Source organism: Vidua macroura, chromosome 1, assembly GCF_024509145.1.
Source record: "Vidua macroura isolate BioBank_ID:100142 chromosome 1, ASM2450914v1, whole genome shotgun sequence".
Taxonomy (NCBI): domain Eukaryota; kingdom Metazoa; phylum Chordata; class Aves; order Passeriformes; family Viduidae; genus Vidua; species Vidua macroura.
This window is the reverse complement of record NC_071571.1, coordinates 33,619,453-33,635,279: the sequence shown is the minus strand read 5'-3', so window position 1 is coordinate 33,635,279 and position 15,827 is coordinate 33,619,453. Positions and strand designations below refer to the sequence as shown.

The 15,827-nt window shown below is 51.5% G+C and overlaps 2 protein-coding genes across 2 annotated transcripts; both read left to right on the top strand.

Moving 5' to 3' along the window:
* Positions 1 to 4,444: 4,444 nt before the first annotated feature.
* HOXA2 (homeobox A2) lies at positions 4,445 to 6,681 on the top strand. The gene is given in 3 exon segments (XM_053970100.1): positions 4,445 to 4,776; positions 4,778 to 4,827; positions 5,503 to 6,681. Coding segments are annotated over 3 exon segments (1,137 nt in total). The 3' UTR covers positions 6,258 to 6,681.
* Positions 6,682 to 11,041: 4,360 nt separating this feature from the next.
* On the top strand, positions 11,042 to 13,528 carry HOXA1 (homeobox A1). Its single transcript, XM_053978486.1, is given in 3 exon segments — positions 11,042 to 11,107; positions 11,109 to 11,661; positions 12,094 to 13,528. Coding segments are annotated over 3 exon segments (975 nt in total). The 3' UTR covers positions 12,450 to 13,528.
* The last annotated feature ends 2,299 nt before the right edge of the window (positions 13,529 to 15,827 follow it).

Below are 15,827 nucleotides of genomic sequence, written 5' to 3'. Positions count from 1 at the left end.
CGTCCTGGAAAAAAAAAAATAAAGTTTTTATTCTGAATAATAAAGAGTTAAGAACATGTTCTTCGCAACGCAGGGGAATGGAGAGCCCTTCATGACGTGGGGAGCTAGGAAACTCGTCTGTAAACTTACACGAGGGTCTGCTCACCCGAAGGGCCCCGCGATGCCTTTTCAGCATTTCATAGGCAGGGAGAAAGATTTTCCTTTTCCCTTCTCTCTCTCTCTCTCTTTCTCTCTCTCTCTCTCTCTCTCTTTTTTTTTTTTTTCCTTTCTTCCAGCAGGGTTTCAGGGCCCGCGGCCGCCGCCTCCTCCCGCACCCCGCTGCGCGGTGCCCGGCGGGCGCGGATCGCCCCCTCTCCGCGGGGTCCAGTGGGGGATCGGCCGCTGAGCAGCGCCGGGAAGACAGCCGGGGGTGTGGGTGTGGGTGTACAAGCGTGTGTGGGAAGCACAGGCACCGGTGCTCAGGATAAAGCCCCGCGTGAATGCGGACGCGGAGGGGCCTCCATGTCGCTGGACTGAGCCGGGCGGTGAAGGCTGCGGAGCCCCGCCAGCACTGGGGACCAGGGTGGGAGAGCAGGGTCTGGCCGAACCGCGAATGCGCTGGGGGTGGGTGTGTGCATCCTTCCATTCGCTAACCCCGCCGTTTTCCCCTTTTCCTTTAAGAAGTGGATTTTACCGTTTCCTTTCTCTATTTTTTTTCCTCGAATTTTAAAAAATATTTTATTGAGGCTGATTTCATTTTTGCTGAGCCGCCTTTCCTCTCACGGCAGCTTGAAGGTGTGGGGGAGGGGAGCGTTGTGTTCCGTTTCTTCCCGCGGGCGGGTGTGGATGTGTGTGCCGGTGTGTGTTTTTGTCGGGGGAGGGGGACGCTGTAGAAGGGCGACGGTCCCGGCCCCAAACGGGCACCCGGAGGGGTCCCCGTACCGAATCGGCTCGAGGTAGAATGGAGATTTAAGCAAGCTTGTGCTTAAATCTGATTTTTCTTCCTTTCAGGCAAAATGTCCGTAATTTTTAGATTGAAACTCGAAAGATAAATCAAAACGGACCCTAATAGACTAGGTAAAATATACCTCTGCACGTTTATAAAGACATATTCCTATGCTGTGTAGATAATAACGCACGCTGTTCACCATCTGTATCTTTTAGAGCACAGAAAAAAAATGTCGCCATTTTGGTCTCATGCTGAAATATTATTAATCTTTGGGCTTTACCTTGTTCCCAGAACCATTCTTGCCTGATGCTGAAACATTGTCATGCATCCGTGAATCTATATAGAGCTTTTCTGCATAAATAGATAAAGCTTGCCCAGTCAAAGAAAAGGATAGCAAATAGATTTATACCGTGCTGTTTATTGTATATATAGACATGTAACCGTGGAAGGAAAGGTTATGTAGGCTAATATTTTTCACTGAAACCTGATTATTACCCAATACAGACCAGCGACTGATTATTACTTTTGTAGGCGAAGGAAGCATTTTTGCAACATTATAAGACAATGCTCGTTTCAAAGGAGCGCCCATATAAAATTCCAGCCCCCCCCCCACCCCCCCCAGCTCTCGGATCAGTTAGGTTAGATACAACAAAAGGTAACGGTACAGTCACAATACTTACTGCGTGGTTCCTTTAGCACCACGAATTGCATTTAGGAAAATGTTCAAATAGAAGGAAGTCGGCGTTTCACTTCCCTCCCACCCCGAAGAAAGAAAAATACAGGCGATTTCCCCCCCTTCTTTCCATAAACCGTATTCAATCCTCTCTTCAGAGACTGTAGGTTGCAAATAAGAATTTGTAATTTTGCATTTAAGATTCGTCCGATTAAAAGATGCCCCTGGAGGCAGAAGTAATTGTTTCTCCCAAGAATTTCGCGTCCTCTCTGCAAAGGTTTTGTTCCAGGTGGTTTTTGTATTAGACTGACCACAAGAAACAAATGTGCAGAATAGAGACACCCACACAGGTTTTACTCACAAAGCCTGGTTAAAGTCCAGACCTCTCTCTTTATTATTTGTCATCCTGCTCTTAATCCAAATATTTTCCAAAGGGGGAAAAAAAAAATCAGAGAAAATAAAAGAAAACGTAGTCATCAAGGAGCAAAATAAAACTGGACTTTTCCCACAAGTAGCCCAGTCCTCTGCCAACATATTTTAAAAGCAGCTTTTTTCCTTGTTTACTTGCGTTTCTTGCTCTGCCTCTTTTCACGGCCACATTTGATCTTGGAAAGAGCAAGAAGCTTTAAATGTGTTCTTAAGGGCCAGTAGCTGTCAAACCTTTTGGCGGCCAAGATTGATCGCGGGCAGACACCACCAGAGCTTTGTTTGGACTAAAAGCAAGAAAATTAAACCCCTTGCATTTTCCAACAGCATCGATATTTGTAAGGCATCCCTTTTGAGGGATTAAATGACAAGTCTCGTTCTATATTTTATTTAAACAAGCAACCACCAAAAAGCCCATTTAAAGCCTCTCGGCCCCTCCCCTCCCCCTCTCTCCAATGCCTTCGCAGATATGCTATATCTTGTGGATGCATTAACTTAAAACTGATTTTTAAAATGCACTTCGTGGAGACTGGACGCAGACTGATCCACTGAGTGCTTTGGGTCTTGTTTTCTGTTTCCCCTCCCTCCCCCCCCCCCTTTTTTTTTTTTTTTTTTTTTTTTTTAATATAATAACGAAGACGGTTGCCGACCCCTGTTTGGCAACTCCGAAAATAAAGCGAGACGGCACCTCATCCCGCTGGCGATGGTTTCTGGCTCCTGGAGGACGCGGAGAGCGGCTCGGAAGCACCTTCCCCCGGCCCCCGGCGCACCCCACCCCGTCGTGCACCCCGGGCTCCGCGGGCAAGCAAGCCCCGTCCGGGCTGTCTAGGGCGGCTGTGACCATAGGATTCATCGGGTTGGTGATTGTGGCCATCATTGTCATCACACTCCCTGTCGCCTCAGTATGGCTGGAAAATTATGCCAAAAGCATCCAAATTCGGGACTTGCCTCGACCTGGCAGGGGTGACTGGAGGAGGCGGCGGCAAGAGCCAAGCATCGGAGGCGAGTGCCGTCTCTCAAGTCAGAACCCCGCAGCATTTTCGCTCTGTCTGGCCCCTTGAAAACAAACCCGCTACCAGCCCATATATTTCCTGGTAATCGAAAATACTCACCAGACCCAGCCTACTACGGTTATTAAGCAAATTATGCCAGCAGACGGGAGTATCGTTTGCAAGCTAAGGCACGGGATATATACTTTTTTTTAAGAGGCAACAGCCAGACGCGTTTGCAGCCTCGCGATTTGGCTCGCCCAGAGAGGTTCTCCTAGGGTTATGTGTTACGGTCCAATCCCGGAACGCCAACTGGAGAGGGAAGTCATGAAGCGCCAGGGCTGCTGCCTATGTGACTCTTCCCCTCGAAGTAGGGTTGCTGAGGAATATCCTGATAAACAATGGCTCAGCACCGGCGACCGATTGTTCTTCATACTGTACACCCGATAGCCACCAAAAAAGAAGACACAAAAAAAACCCCAAACCCCCCCCCCCCAAAAAAAACAAACAACAACAAAACAACAAAAGAGGAAAAGAGGACAAAATAAAAAAGAAAAAATCAAACAAGAACACAAAGCCAAACAAACAAGCAAACAAACAAAAAATACAAAGGAGCCCATTGAGGCTGAGTCGGGAAGGAGGAACTAGTTTTGGAGAAAGTGCTATTCCTAGGAAAAATCAAGACCCTCTGCTTCAGACTCCTGCCTGGGTGCAACTTCTTATGCGGGGGCCTGACGGTGTCAAAACTTTGAAGATTAATGGATTACTTTGTTAATGACTCAAGGCGTCAGACTGAGGTGCTTAAATGATTTGTGAGGTGCAAAGCGTTTTCCTGACAGTCCGAAACAATGAGAGAAGAGTGTGCGGGTGGATGCGAGGAAGGCAGCAGGCTGCAGGACGAGCAGCCACACACACACACACACACACACACACACACACTCTCTCTCTCTCTCTCACAGCCTCTCTCACAAACATATCCACGCACACGCACCCTCCTCCCCATCCCCGATCATTTCAGATTAGGACGCCAAGGGGATAGATACTCGAGATATCATTTCCCCTTTTAAAAAAAAAGTGTAAATAAAGCCTTTCTGGCCCCCAATGAGGCGTTCCTTCCCGACTTTTTTGGATCAATCAAACAGACAGTGGCTTCTTTTGATTAAAGCCCAAATTGTCATTGGGCAGAGGCAATCATGTGACAGCCAATTCGGTCCAATTTCAACCTTGTCTCCATGAATTCAATAGTTTAATAGTAGCACGGTCCCCATACGGCTGTAATCAGTGAATTAGAAAAAAAACACCCCACCAGCGATCTTCTATGCTATATTTTTTTTCTCCTCTCTCTCCTTTTTCCTGGGCCTTCCCCTCCCCCCGAGGCCCCTGAATCCGAGGGAACTTTTTCTCCGCGGGGGCTGCCAGTTGAAGGCCATGAATTTCGCATTTGAGCGAGAGATCGGTTTTATCAATAGCCAGCCATCGCTTGCTGAGTGCCTGACATCTTTTCCCCCTGTCGGTGATACATTTCAAAGTTCATCAATCAAGAACTCGACGCTTTCACACTCGACACTGATTCCTCCTCCTTTCGAGCAGACCATCCCCAGCCTGAACCCCGGCAGCCACCCTCGCCACAGCGGCGGCGGTCGCCCCAAGGCGAGCCCCCGCGGCCGCAGCGGCAGTCCGGGCCCCGCCGGCGCCCCGCCGCCCCCGGAGTACCCCTGGATGAAAGAGAAAAAGGCGTCCAAGCGATCCGCGCTGCCCGCCCGCTTCGGCCTCCGCCTCAGCCGCTGGACCTGCCTGCCTCAGCCACAAAGGTCAGTCCAAAGACGTGCCGCCAGCCCTGCCGGGCCGCTATTTTGGCTCCCCGCATCCCCCCGGCTTCGCGGGGGGACGAGGCGGAGGGCGGGCGGGGCGGGAAGGACCGAGCTGGCGGGGCTCGATGGAAACCCAAACTTTCCCCAAACTTGCCTAATGCGGGATGATTTATTTGAGTTGGAGCTGACCTCTCTTGTCTCGCCGTCCTAGAGTTAGGATATTTGACAGTAATGAAGAGTGATAGATTGCTCCTGCTCAGCTAAGCAGCTGATGCATTAATTATAAATTGCGGTATGGCTAATATAAAGTTTGCTCTGGTGTGGGGAGGTTGGGGAGCTGGAGGCAGCGATTTGGCGGAGGTGGCCGAGGGACACGCAGCACCGGACGCTCAGCAGTGCAACACAATGGGTTTACTGCATCCAAAGGCGGCCATTTTGTTGCAGTTGCTATTTTATGCTATATGGACATATAGATATAGACACATACATGCAGAGAGAGCACTCCCCCCACCCCCCCGGGATGCGATGAGCTGGGGTGCTGAAATTCAATCCGTGCATTAATCTGCTTTGTATGTGTGTCCGTGTGCCTTTGCTTTCGCTGTTCGGGCGGTGATGCTTTGGGGTGCGTGTGGTGGTGGTGTTTTTCTTTTTTTTGTTTTCTTTCTTTTTTAACAGACCCCCTTGAAATCCCCGATAGCGGTAGCGGTGGATCTAGGCGCCTGAGGACGGCTTACACCAACACCCAGCTTTTGGAGCTAGAGAAAGAATTTCATTTCAACAAGTATCTCTGTAGACCAAGGAGGGTTGAGATTGCAGCCTTGCTGGATCTGACTGAGAGACAAGTCAAAGTCTGGTTCCAGAATAGGAGGATGAAGCACAAGAGACAGACCCAGTGCAAGGAGAATCAAAACAGCGAGGGGAAATTTAAGAACCTAGAGGACCCCGAAAAAGCAGTGGACGAGGAAGAAGAGGAGGAGGAGGAGAAATCCCTCTTCGAGCAAGCCCTCAGCAACGTCTCCGGCGCTCTCCTGGAGCGGGAAGGCTACGCTTTCCAGCAGAATGCCCTCTCCCAGCAGCAGGCGCAGAATGCGCACAATGGCGAATCCCAAACTTTCCCCGTTTCGCCTTTAACGAGCAATGAGAAAAATCTGAAACATTTTCAGCATCAGTCACCCACTGTTCAAAACTGCCTCTCAACAATGGCCCAGAACTGTGCAGCTGGCCTGAACAATGACAGTCCTGAGGCCCTAGATGTCCCTTCTTTACAGGACTTTAACGTTTTTTCCACAGATTCCTGCCTACAGCTTTCAGATGCAGTTTCCCCCAGTTTGCCAGGATCTCTGGACAGTCCCGTAGATATCTCTGCTGACAGTTTTGACTTTTTTACAGACACACTCACCACAATTGACTTGCAGCATCTGAATTACTAAGAAATTAAAGAAGTCCTCTCCAAGGGTCCTGCTTTCTCCTCCTTATTTTTTCTAAATTTTTTCCCCAGTGAATTAATTTTATGTTTCCCCTCCCTTTCCCTCTTCACTATTTTCTGTTTGTTCCTTCCCTCTGATATGCCATTTTGCCGTTCCTTATGAAGTTTTAGTTGTGTTCAATTTTAACCTAGCCACATTCTAGGTCCTTCTATGAAAGCAATATATGAGGTCTGTGAGAAAGTGATCATATAGGAATGTATCTTCACTTTCTTTTTATTTTTGTATTACATTAGGATGCGTTGTCATAAGTATTTTTGGTAGAATAAATTCTTGTTTGCTACAAGGAGCTTTCTCTTTTTTCTTTCTCTTTCTCCTCTCTTTTTCTCTGCTTTCAAGATGGATAACATGACGGGTATCTCTCCCCATCCCTTCCACTATTAATTTACTAATAATAAAAATCCAACGTTCTGACAACGAGCTCTTCCCTTTTGGCAATTTCATTAGAGAGGAAAAAAAATCGTTCATTTTCTTTATTTTAAGGATTCTCATAAGGGAAGGAAAAACAAACTAAAGAAATTAAAACCGTTCACAGATTTGATGGAGATTTGTTCCTTTTAATGTATAAATATGGCATCTTATCTCTGTGAGGATACAAAGCTTGGAAATCCTGAGCTGTAACAAAAGCATGAACGAGGACTTTCTCTGCTACAGGCAGAACATAAGAGAGACTCAGTAGGATAAGCGTCTCCTGCAGAAACCAGCCTGTTACATGAATGAAAGGAAAGATGCTTTTAATTTTTTTTTTTTTTAATTAATCCTGGTTTTCTAGAAAGTAGTGCTTAGCAGCCAGCAAGATATTTCAGAAAACGTATCTTTAAAAATATCAGAGCTCACAAAGAATGTGGTTGGTTACTTCTCACGTGCTGAGTAATCCAAGAAATCAGCCCTAGGAGGAGAGGAAATAGAGAAGTTAGTGCCTGTGAAATCAAAAGGGTGGCAGAAACGCAGGGGGAAGAAAAAAATATTTAGGGAGGAACCGGCCTCTCCACTCCATCCTTCTCGGGCAGACCCGAAGATATTTTTCTGTGTAAGCCTTCTCTAGAGGTGAGAGACTGAAAACGAAAAGGGGAAACTCTGACTTTAAAGTTACAATTTTCTCGGGCTCACTGCTCTTCTGCTGGAGGCGGTTAGACGGGCTTTCAGAAATCTCCACCAAAATGCCTGCCACCCGGTGTTACTGAACCCCAAAGCGGAGGGTGAGCCCCGTCCTTCGGGCTAAAACAGAGCAACAGATGCCAGCGGGGCTCTGCCGCTCCGGGGCCAGGGGATCCCGGGCGGGGACGTTCGCGGCTCCTTGCGTGCGTGTGAGTGCGAGTGGGGCTTGGGTGGGGGTTTGTGAACGGGGCTCTGCTGTCCGTCCATGAGAGCAGTGTTGTCTCCCAGCCCTGTAACACGTTGTGGAGCTGGGATGCGTGGGTTATAGCTGGAAGGGCTGAACGCAATTCTTCCTAAAGTCATAAATCAAACTCCTTCTATGAATGAGAATGTCATCAAAGAGATCAATTGCAGGAACACATTCACAAATAAAAATCCTCTTACGTATTTGCCGAGGCTGGGGATCCCCGTCTAAAACCATTAAGTGAGAAGGCGTTTAGTCATAATTCACTTTTATTGCTCTTTTAAAACAACAGCTTGGCTGGGCTGCGGGCGCGGTGAAACCTCGGCCTCAGTTCTCCTCCTTCCCTCTGCTCCAGCCATGTCCCTGCGGAAAGCGAGCAGCCTCACCGGCATTTTCACTCCTCTGCCACTGGGTTAAATTGGACCGCAACGTTCATGTAAGGGTTGGGGTTTCTTTTGTACCCAGATTTCCGGATGCTGACTACACTTAAAGAAAACCAAAGCAAAACTAACTAAAAAAAACAAAAAAAAAAAAAACAAAAAAAAAAAACAAAAAAAAAACCAAACCAAAACAAAAAAAAAACCAAAAAAAACCCCAAAAAACAAAACCCAGGGACGTAAAAAAAAAAAAAATAAAAAAAGGGAAAAAGGTAAAGGAAACGTTCTACAAGGTTTAAACTTCTCACAAACTCAATTTAAATAAATGGGGGAATTCGGCAAGCAGGAGCCGCCTCCGAGGCTCTGGGTGAACTCTGGGGCCACAGCGGGGGCACACTCCCACGGAAAAGCCTAAACAGCCGGGATCGCCCCCTCAGCCTCAGTTCCATGGCAGGAAACGCGGAGCGAAGCCGCGGAGGGGCCGAGATGGCCTGAAGGGAAGGGGCAGTAACTCCCCCTCGCCTGGCCGCGGAGGAGGGAGGGTGTGGTGTGTGTTCCTCCTCTGCTCCGTCCCTTCTCATGATGTTGCCCCCATGCTTAGTGCGGGCAGCAAAACCCGAGAGCCTCGCCAGAGAGACAATGCAACAAGAGACAATGGCACCAAAAAGGCAGAGAAAAAAGGATTTCGGGATGCTGGAGACTGTAAGAATAGTGATTGATCGGAATTTACGGGTAAAACGGATCTACTTGTAGTAAAATATTTTTTTCTTGGCTGAAGGAAAAAGCATTGAGAGGATGTCAGCCCTTTTATTAGTAAGCAGTCCTAATCACTGTCTTTTTTTTCTCTGCTTTATGAAGTATTTATCACAACTGGTTTACAAGAATGAAATAAATGTGTTTACAGCTGCAACTATAACCAAAATTGGCGCAGTATAATATCATAAATGCCTCTAGAGTGTTGTTGCTCTTGTCCTCCACTCCGCCCCCCTGCAGTTTAAGAAACTGAACCTTTCCAGAGGGCCCTTAACCATCCCTGCCTCTGTCGTAAATCAGAACAAATAGACGTACTGAGGGCACCGGGATAGATGCGTGGTAGAGAGAGGCGACCGTCGGTTTTGGCTGACAGTAGAGCGGCGGTGCAGATGCCGTCGGATAAGGGCTGACCTAATAGCAGTAGGAAGGAGAGCTTTGCACCTAGTGTTGTTGTGTTGTAGTTTGTGTGGGAGGGAGGAGCTTGAGGGTGTGTATGTGGGTGTGTGCGTGTGTATTCGTGAGCGGGAAGTGGTGGCGGGGTGGAAGAGCCTTTTGGATTTCAAAACAAGCAAGGATCGAGCGTGAGAACAGAGGGACGTAAGACTGGCACCTGCAGAAATAGAGGAGGTAGCCCCTCCTGGGGCTAGTGTCAGGGGACATGACTTTCCATCCATCTTTCTCCGAGGCTGACGTTTCGCAGAACTTCTTTTGAAGACTTTTGGTCTCGTCCTTTCTGCCTGCAGACGGTTGGGTGCGCTGGGACAGACGAATGCCCGGCCTTTACCTCCCCTTTCCCTTTCCGCATACGTAAAACGCATATGAGGCCGTAACCTACATCTCACCGCCATCCCTCCTTCTCTGGCCACGGACCCATTTTTTGACCCACCTCCCCACGGTGTTGGGTGGAGTCGATGCTCAGAGCGGTTCCCGAGGGTCCTGGGGCCGCCTCTGCCACTGGCCATCTGCCATCTCTCCCTACCGCCGACCCCGGTGGCGGAACGCAGGGACAAAGGGGCCGGGGCGGCGGGCTCTGCGCCTCCCTCCGCTCCTCTGCCCCTGTCCCGGGTCGTCTTCTCGGACTGCGACCCGCGACACCCCGGACAGCCGTCCCCTCACCCTGTCCCAGGGCGGACGGGCGGCAGCGGCGCTGCGGGAGCACAGCAGATGGGCTGCGGAGCCCCCGGGCCCCCGTCCAATCATTCGTCCTCCTGCCCCGGCTCCTCCTTCCGTAAGCTGGCAAGGGTGAGCCCGGCGGAGGCGCGGGGGGAGCAGGGATGAGGGCCAGAGGGTGGCCGGTGAGCCTGGGAGAGCACAATGGCCGTCAGTCCCAAAAGCGCCTAATTTCCATGCTAATGTCCGCGGCCGCCTGGTGATGTGACTGGACAAGCCCCTTTAACTCTTGGCGTGGCGTCGCGTTGGGACTGCGGCGGGGCTGGACCAGCGAGACCCCTCGGCACCGGCACTGTTACCGTCTCCACCTCCACCCGCATCCCATCCACATTCGTATCCTCGGTCCCATGCCTATTCTGTACCTTATCCTTACCTTCATTCCTGTCCTTATCTCAATTCCCATCCCGGTAGAAGTCCCCAACCGCATCGACGGTCCCATTCTCATTCCCGTTCCAAGGGCTGATGCTCTCAGCACTGTCTCTGCCTCTCTCCGCCCCATCCCTCGCCCGTGCCGTGGATCCAATCGCCTCCCCTAGCCACCCCCCTCCCCCCACCCCCGCCGCTGCCCTGGCCGGGGGTTGGTGGGCAGCAGAGGTGCCCGGTGCAAGCTTGACAGCGCCGACAGCAGGGTGATGCTGGGGCACACTGGCAGCAGCACTCACCCTGGAGGGGACGGCCGGTGGGTTCCGCGGGCCGGGCGCAGCCTCCAGGTCTCTCCTGCCTTCTTCTCTCAGCTGGCGGACGAGACCCAGGGGGCTGCCGCGGCGGGAGTGTGTGTGTACAGCCCTGCCCGGCCCGGCCCGCCCCCCACCCCCTGGGGGCCACGGCCACCGCCTCCCTGCCCCGCGGTGCCGCTCGGTCGGAGCGCTCGGCGTTTAAATGCCCCCGATGCGGCGCTGTATCAGCGACAGGAGCCGGGGAAGCCCCGCGGGCGCCGCAGCCATTGGCTGCCGTCCCCCACGTGCCTGCCCGCTGCCGGCGCCTTCGTGTCATTTTCCTGCCGGCCCCATGGAGGAAGTGGGAAAGTTGGCGCGGCCCCGCCGGACGCTGAAGACCCGGTGGCGGCGTGACAGAGGGACGCGGTGAGGATGAGCTCCTTCCTCGAGTACCCCGTCCTCGGCGGCGAGGCGGGAGGCTGCGCCGCCCGCGCCTACCACCCCCGACCACGGGATTACAACTTTCCAGCCCTGCGCCGTCAGCGCCGGCAGCTGCAGCGGAGAGGACCGCTTCCTGGCGGGCCGCGGGGTGCCCATCAGCCCCCACCGCCACCATCACCACACCCCGGCCCAGCCCGCCGCCTACCAGCACCACGGCGGGCTGGGGGTGTCCTACGCGCACCCCGGCTGCGGCCCGACCTACAGCGCGCCGGGCTTCGGACCGGCGTACGGCCCCTACCCCCTGGGGCAGGACGCGGAGCTGGGCGGCGGCTTCCCTCCCTGTGCCCCCGCCGTGTACTCGGGGAGCATCTCCTCCTCTGCCGCTGCGCAGCACCCGCTCCCGCACCAGGGCTACGCGGGGGCCTCCGCTCAGTACGTGCCTCCCCCTTACGGGCAGGAGCAGCAGAGCCTGCCCCTGGGCACCTACAACCATGCCCTGTCTCCCCTCCACGCTGGCCACCGGGAAAACGCCCGCTCCCCCTCCACCGAGACCTCGCCGCCGGCGCAAACCTTCGACTGGATGAAAGTGAAAAGAAACCCACCCAAAACAGGTCAGTGGCCGGCGGGAGGGCGGGGGCGGGGGCCGCTCCTCTCTCTCTCCGCCGCGGGAGCGGGGAAAGAGGCGCGGTATCCCGCGGGGCTCTGGGCAGGTAGGTCGGCCCGCACCTCTGGGAGCAGTCGCGGCTGCCTGCCCGCGCAGCTGAAAGCCAGCGCCACTTATTCCTCACTTATTCCTGACTCCCCCTTCTCCTCTTCTCCCGTGGTCATATTTCTGGTAATTCATAAACCACTTATCAAGTTTGCTCTGACACTAGAGGCTGACTCCGGTTTAGCACCTCGCACTCCATCACTCACTCTGCCGGGGTTTCCCTCTTATCCTAAGAAGTTCTTGCTCCCTATCGCTTAGCCGGTGTGGACATATTGATTACATCGCCTATAAATCATTTGCGCTCACTTACTTACCGCTGTATGTCCCCTCACAGGCAAGGCTGGCGAGTACGGCTTCGTGGGGCAGCCCAACACCGTCAGAACTAACTTCACTACCAAGCAACTCACCGAGCTGGAGAAGGAGTTTCATTTCAACAAATACCTGACCAGGGCCAGGCGGGTGGAGATCGCCGCCTCTCTTCAGCTCAACGAGACGCAGGTGAAGATCTGGTTCCAGAACCGGCGGATGAAGCAAAAAAAACGGGAGAAAGAGGGGCTGCTGCCCATCTCCCCCACCACCCCCACGGGCTGCGAGGAGAAGGCGGAGGACTCGTCGGAGAAGTCCTGCTCCTCGCCCTGCAGCGCCTCGCCCGCCTCCTCCGCCTCGGACACGCTCGCTGCCTCTAACTGAGACCGGCTGCGCCCGACGGCCGCCCGGCGCGACGCGCCCGCCAGAGCGGCACGCGTCCGTCCGCCGCTGTTACGTCGGTCCCTCGGTCGGTCGGTATCCCCGAGAGGTCCCGGCGAGCTGCCGCTCCCTCCCCCGCTGCCTCCGCCGCTGTCCGGCCCCGGGGGTGCCGGCTCCGCCGGGTCCCGGCGCCTTGGTGCCAGGGGAATTTTCTTCCTGGCCCCCCCTTCCTTTTCTGTTAACGGTGGAGCTGTGTTGGCATCCGCGTAAGGGTCTCCCTCCTCCACTGCAAGGACGCTCCACCGAGTTTCCTTGAGTGAAAGACAGGTTATTTAGGGTACATAACCTCACAAAGAGATGCACTATTGCAAGTGTTTACACGACTTATAGGACTTTCATCCCCTTAATTTAATGTATTCTTTGTTCGTGTCAATTAGTTTGTTGCTTGTAAATACTTTGTCCGAGAGATTTATCTTTTTACAGATTTTTCTAGAATGATGTTTCGATTATCAGGTTAAGCAGGATGAGTGCATTCGCCAAACTGGATCCATTTTTATATTGGTAAAGTAGACGACCGTATCAAGCAAACGTCTTAAGCTCAAGCAGATACCTCAAAAAAGTAGCGCTATTTCCTTAAATGTGACAAACAAGGCTTCAATTGCACTAGGTTTTTTAAACCTTGCCCAGTGTGCTTGCTCCCTCTCCTTTCCTCCCCCTGCCCCAAATGCTGTGTTGGATTATGTGCAGCTGAAGGGCACAACCATCCAAAAGACCTTGCCTCTTCCTATTTTCATATTAACCTTCCTTTAAACTCGATGTCTTTTCAAACTACTCGTGAATGTGACAAATGGCCAAATGAATGTATAATTTCTGTGGTTGGTGTCCAGACCTTTGCATGACGCACCGTGCTTTGCTGTACTGCGGGTACACTGAGTTCTATCAGTTGTCGTGTGTGAGCAAAATGTCCTCCTGATTTTTCTGTACAATCATGAAAGGCTCTGTGATTCCACCAGCAGTGGAATCCAGGGCAGGATTTACGGGTCCTTATAATGTCTGTAATAAATATATTCCACTTTCAGGTAGCCCTTGTCTGCCTACTCTGTGTGACGTCAGCGCTGAGTCACAGGCTGGGCTCAGCGCTTTTGTTTCTCTTCTTTCTTCTACTGGGGTCTTTCCAAAGGGGAAAGGGAGGAAGAGTCTCACAACCCCTCCTGTGTTGTTTTGTCAGAGTCAGAGCTCTGGCTGCTCAATCTGACTTCCTACACAAAACTTCCTTCTCCTATGCTCATATAATATTATTTTTAGAAATATAAGGCCTTTCTCTCCATTCTTTGTAACTGGGAGGAATTTATGATCCCAATCTAGTTCTGAAGCACAAACAGGAGAACTTCCTGGGTCAAGTGCTAACCTTTTCACCTCAAGATGGATGCTGACACTTAAATAAACAGAGCACCCTTCAAAAGCAAAAACTCTCTTCAGCCAGTCTTTCCTCACACTGCAGGACCCTCTCCAAGGACTGCACATTTAATTAGCCTGGGCACTAAGCTTGTCCGGCTTCTCTCTCCCATCCCAAGCTGCTATTCCCAGCGCTTGATGGGTGGCCAAAGTAGGGGATGGCTCCCAGTGTGTTTTTGGCGTTAACCCCAGTCCGTTCCACCGTCCCTTCCCCTCTTTCCTCCGCGCCACGACGCACCGCGCTCCCCCCCCCCCCCCCCCCCCCCCGTGTACAAGAGAAAGCTCTTGCAGGTAAATATAATAACTATTCCAAGAAATGTCAAGTGAACAGCAGGTGGGTAAGGAGAAGAGCCTCTGTGGGGAGATCCTGGGTGGGCAGGACCACAGCAGAGGCATGCTCAGCTGGACGGGGGATGTCTCAAGTCACTGATGCCTCTTGAATTACAACGCAAACACGCCTAACATCTCCTTCACCCGGGCCCAGCTGCGGGAAGTGCTACCCGGGCTTCTCCTGGAGCTGGTCTGCCACGCAGGCTTCGCTTTGCGGGGTCCACAGAGAGTCAACGAAATTTTCTTCACTTCGGTGTCAAAAGAGACAAGCCCTGATTTGCAAGGCGCGGCGGCCATATCAAGAGCCGAGCTATCTGCAAGGGAGCAGGGCTGTCTCCAAAGGCTCCCGCCGATGCCTCTATTTCTTTCATTTTCCCGCCTGCCATATACTTTACCTTTTGTTTATTAGTGTAAAGCCACAAAGCAAAACAGATGGCCTTCTTCCAGAGTCTTGGATGTGTTAAAGTGGCATTTACATGCCAATAAGGGCATTTCAATATCGAAATCTGGATCTAAACATTGCTGGAATCCGATCTACAACTCGATTCCACCGGTGTTGACTTAATGTGTTAGAAAGAGCGGCCATAAATTACAGCCTAAATTCGAGAGAAAAGACACTTGTCAGTGCGTCAATCTGCGATTCGCGGGCAAAGAATCCCATCTACTTCCAAGCCCAAACCCTATATATATATATATTCCCACCCCCCTGCCCCCCTCCCCCCGCCCCGGTCATAATATTTTTCAAGCAAAGACGCTCCAAACCTCCCGATCCTGCCTCATTTTGTTAGCGTTAATACTATTTCGATACCATCAACCTTCGGGTTCAGGGGTGCGGCGAAGAGAAATGAAAATGTCTAGCTTATAGTTTCTACCACAAAAATGTCGCTAAACCCCCCCTTCCCCGCCCCCCCCCCAAGTGCTTTTAATGAAGACACTAATTCACTCTTCAGGTTGTAGAGATTTTTTACAGGTTTTAAAATAAAAAAAAAATTCTCTCTAGAAATCTCAGAGTGAAAAATGAAGAAAAAAGCCCGCATCTCATCAAAACACCGTCAACACAAGTCGCATTCAAATGTCAAACGGAGTTTAGCATCTTCCTATCACACTTAAGGCCATTTCTGCTGTTCACCTTTAAAGTTTACTTTTGGAGGCTATTGAGATGCTTTGGTGTTTTCCTCTGGGGCAATCAGATTGAAACCGATCAATATTTACTCAGTCTGAAAGGGCTGTTGAAAAGGCAGCTAACAACAAACTGCTTAGCTGCTCTCCCCTCTTTAATTCTCAGGTTCACCGAAGTTCAAGCAGAAATGAATTCGGTGATGGGTCACTTTAGAATAAATCCCAGTAGTTAATCTCACAGCCTTGATAAAGGCAACAATTACAGAGTCATCCCTCTCCCTCTCTCTCTCTCTACGTCTCCCCAGCAGCGGCAACTTTCCTCTCACTTTTGCCCAGCAATTTTTACTAAATTTTAACATCTTTCCGCTGTTTTGCGGAGGCAGCAAAAACTCGGCATCTTCCCCGCGCTGCACCCGACACTCAGGCGGGTATCCTCGGCGAGAGGTACCGGAGTGAGGAAAAAAAAAAAAAAATCTC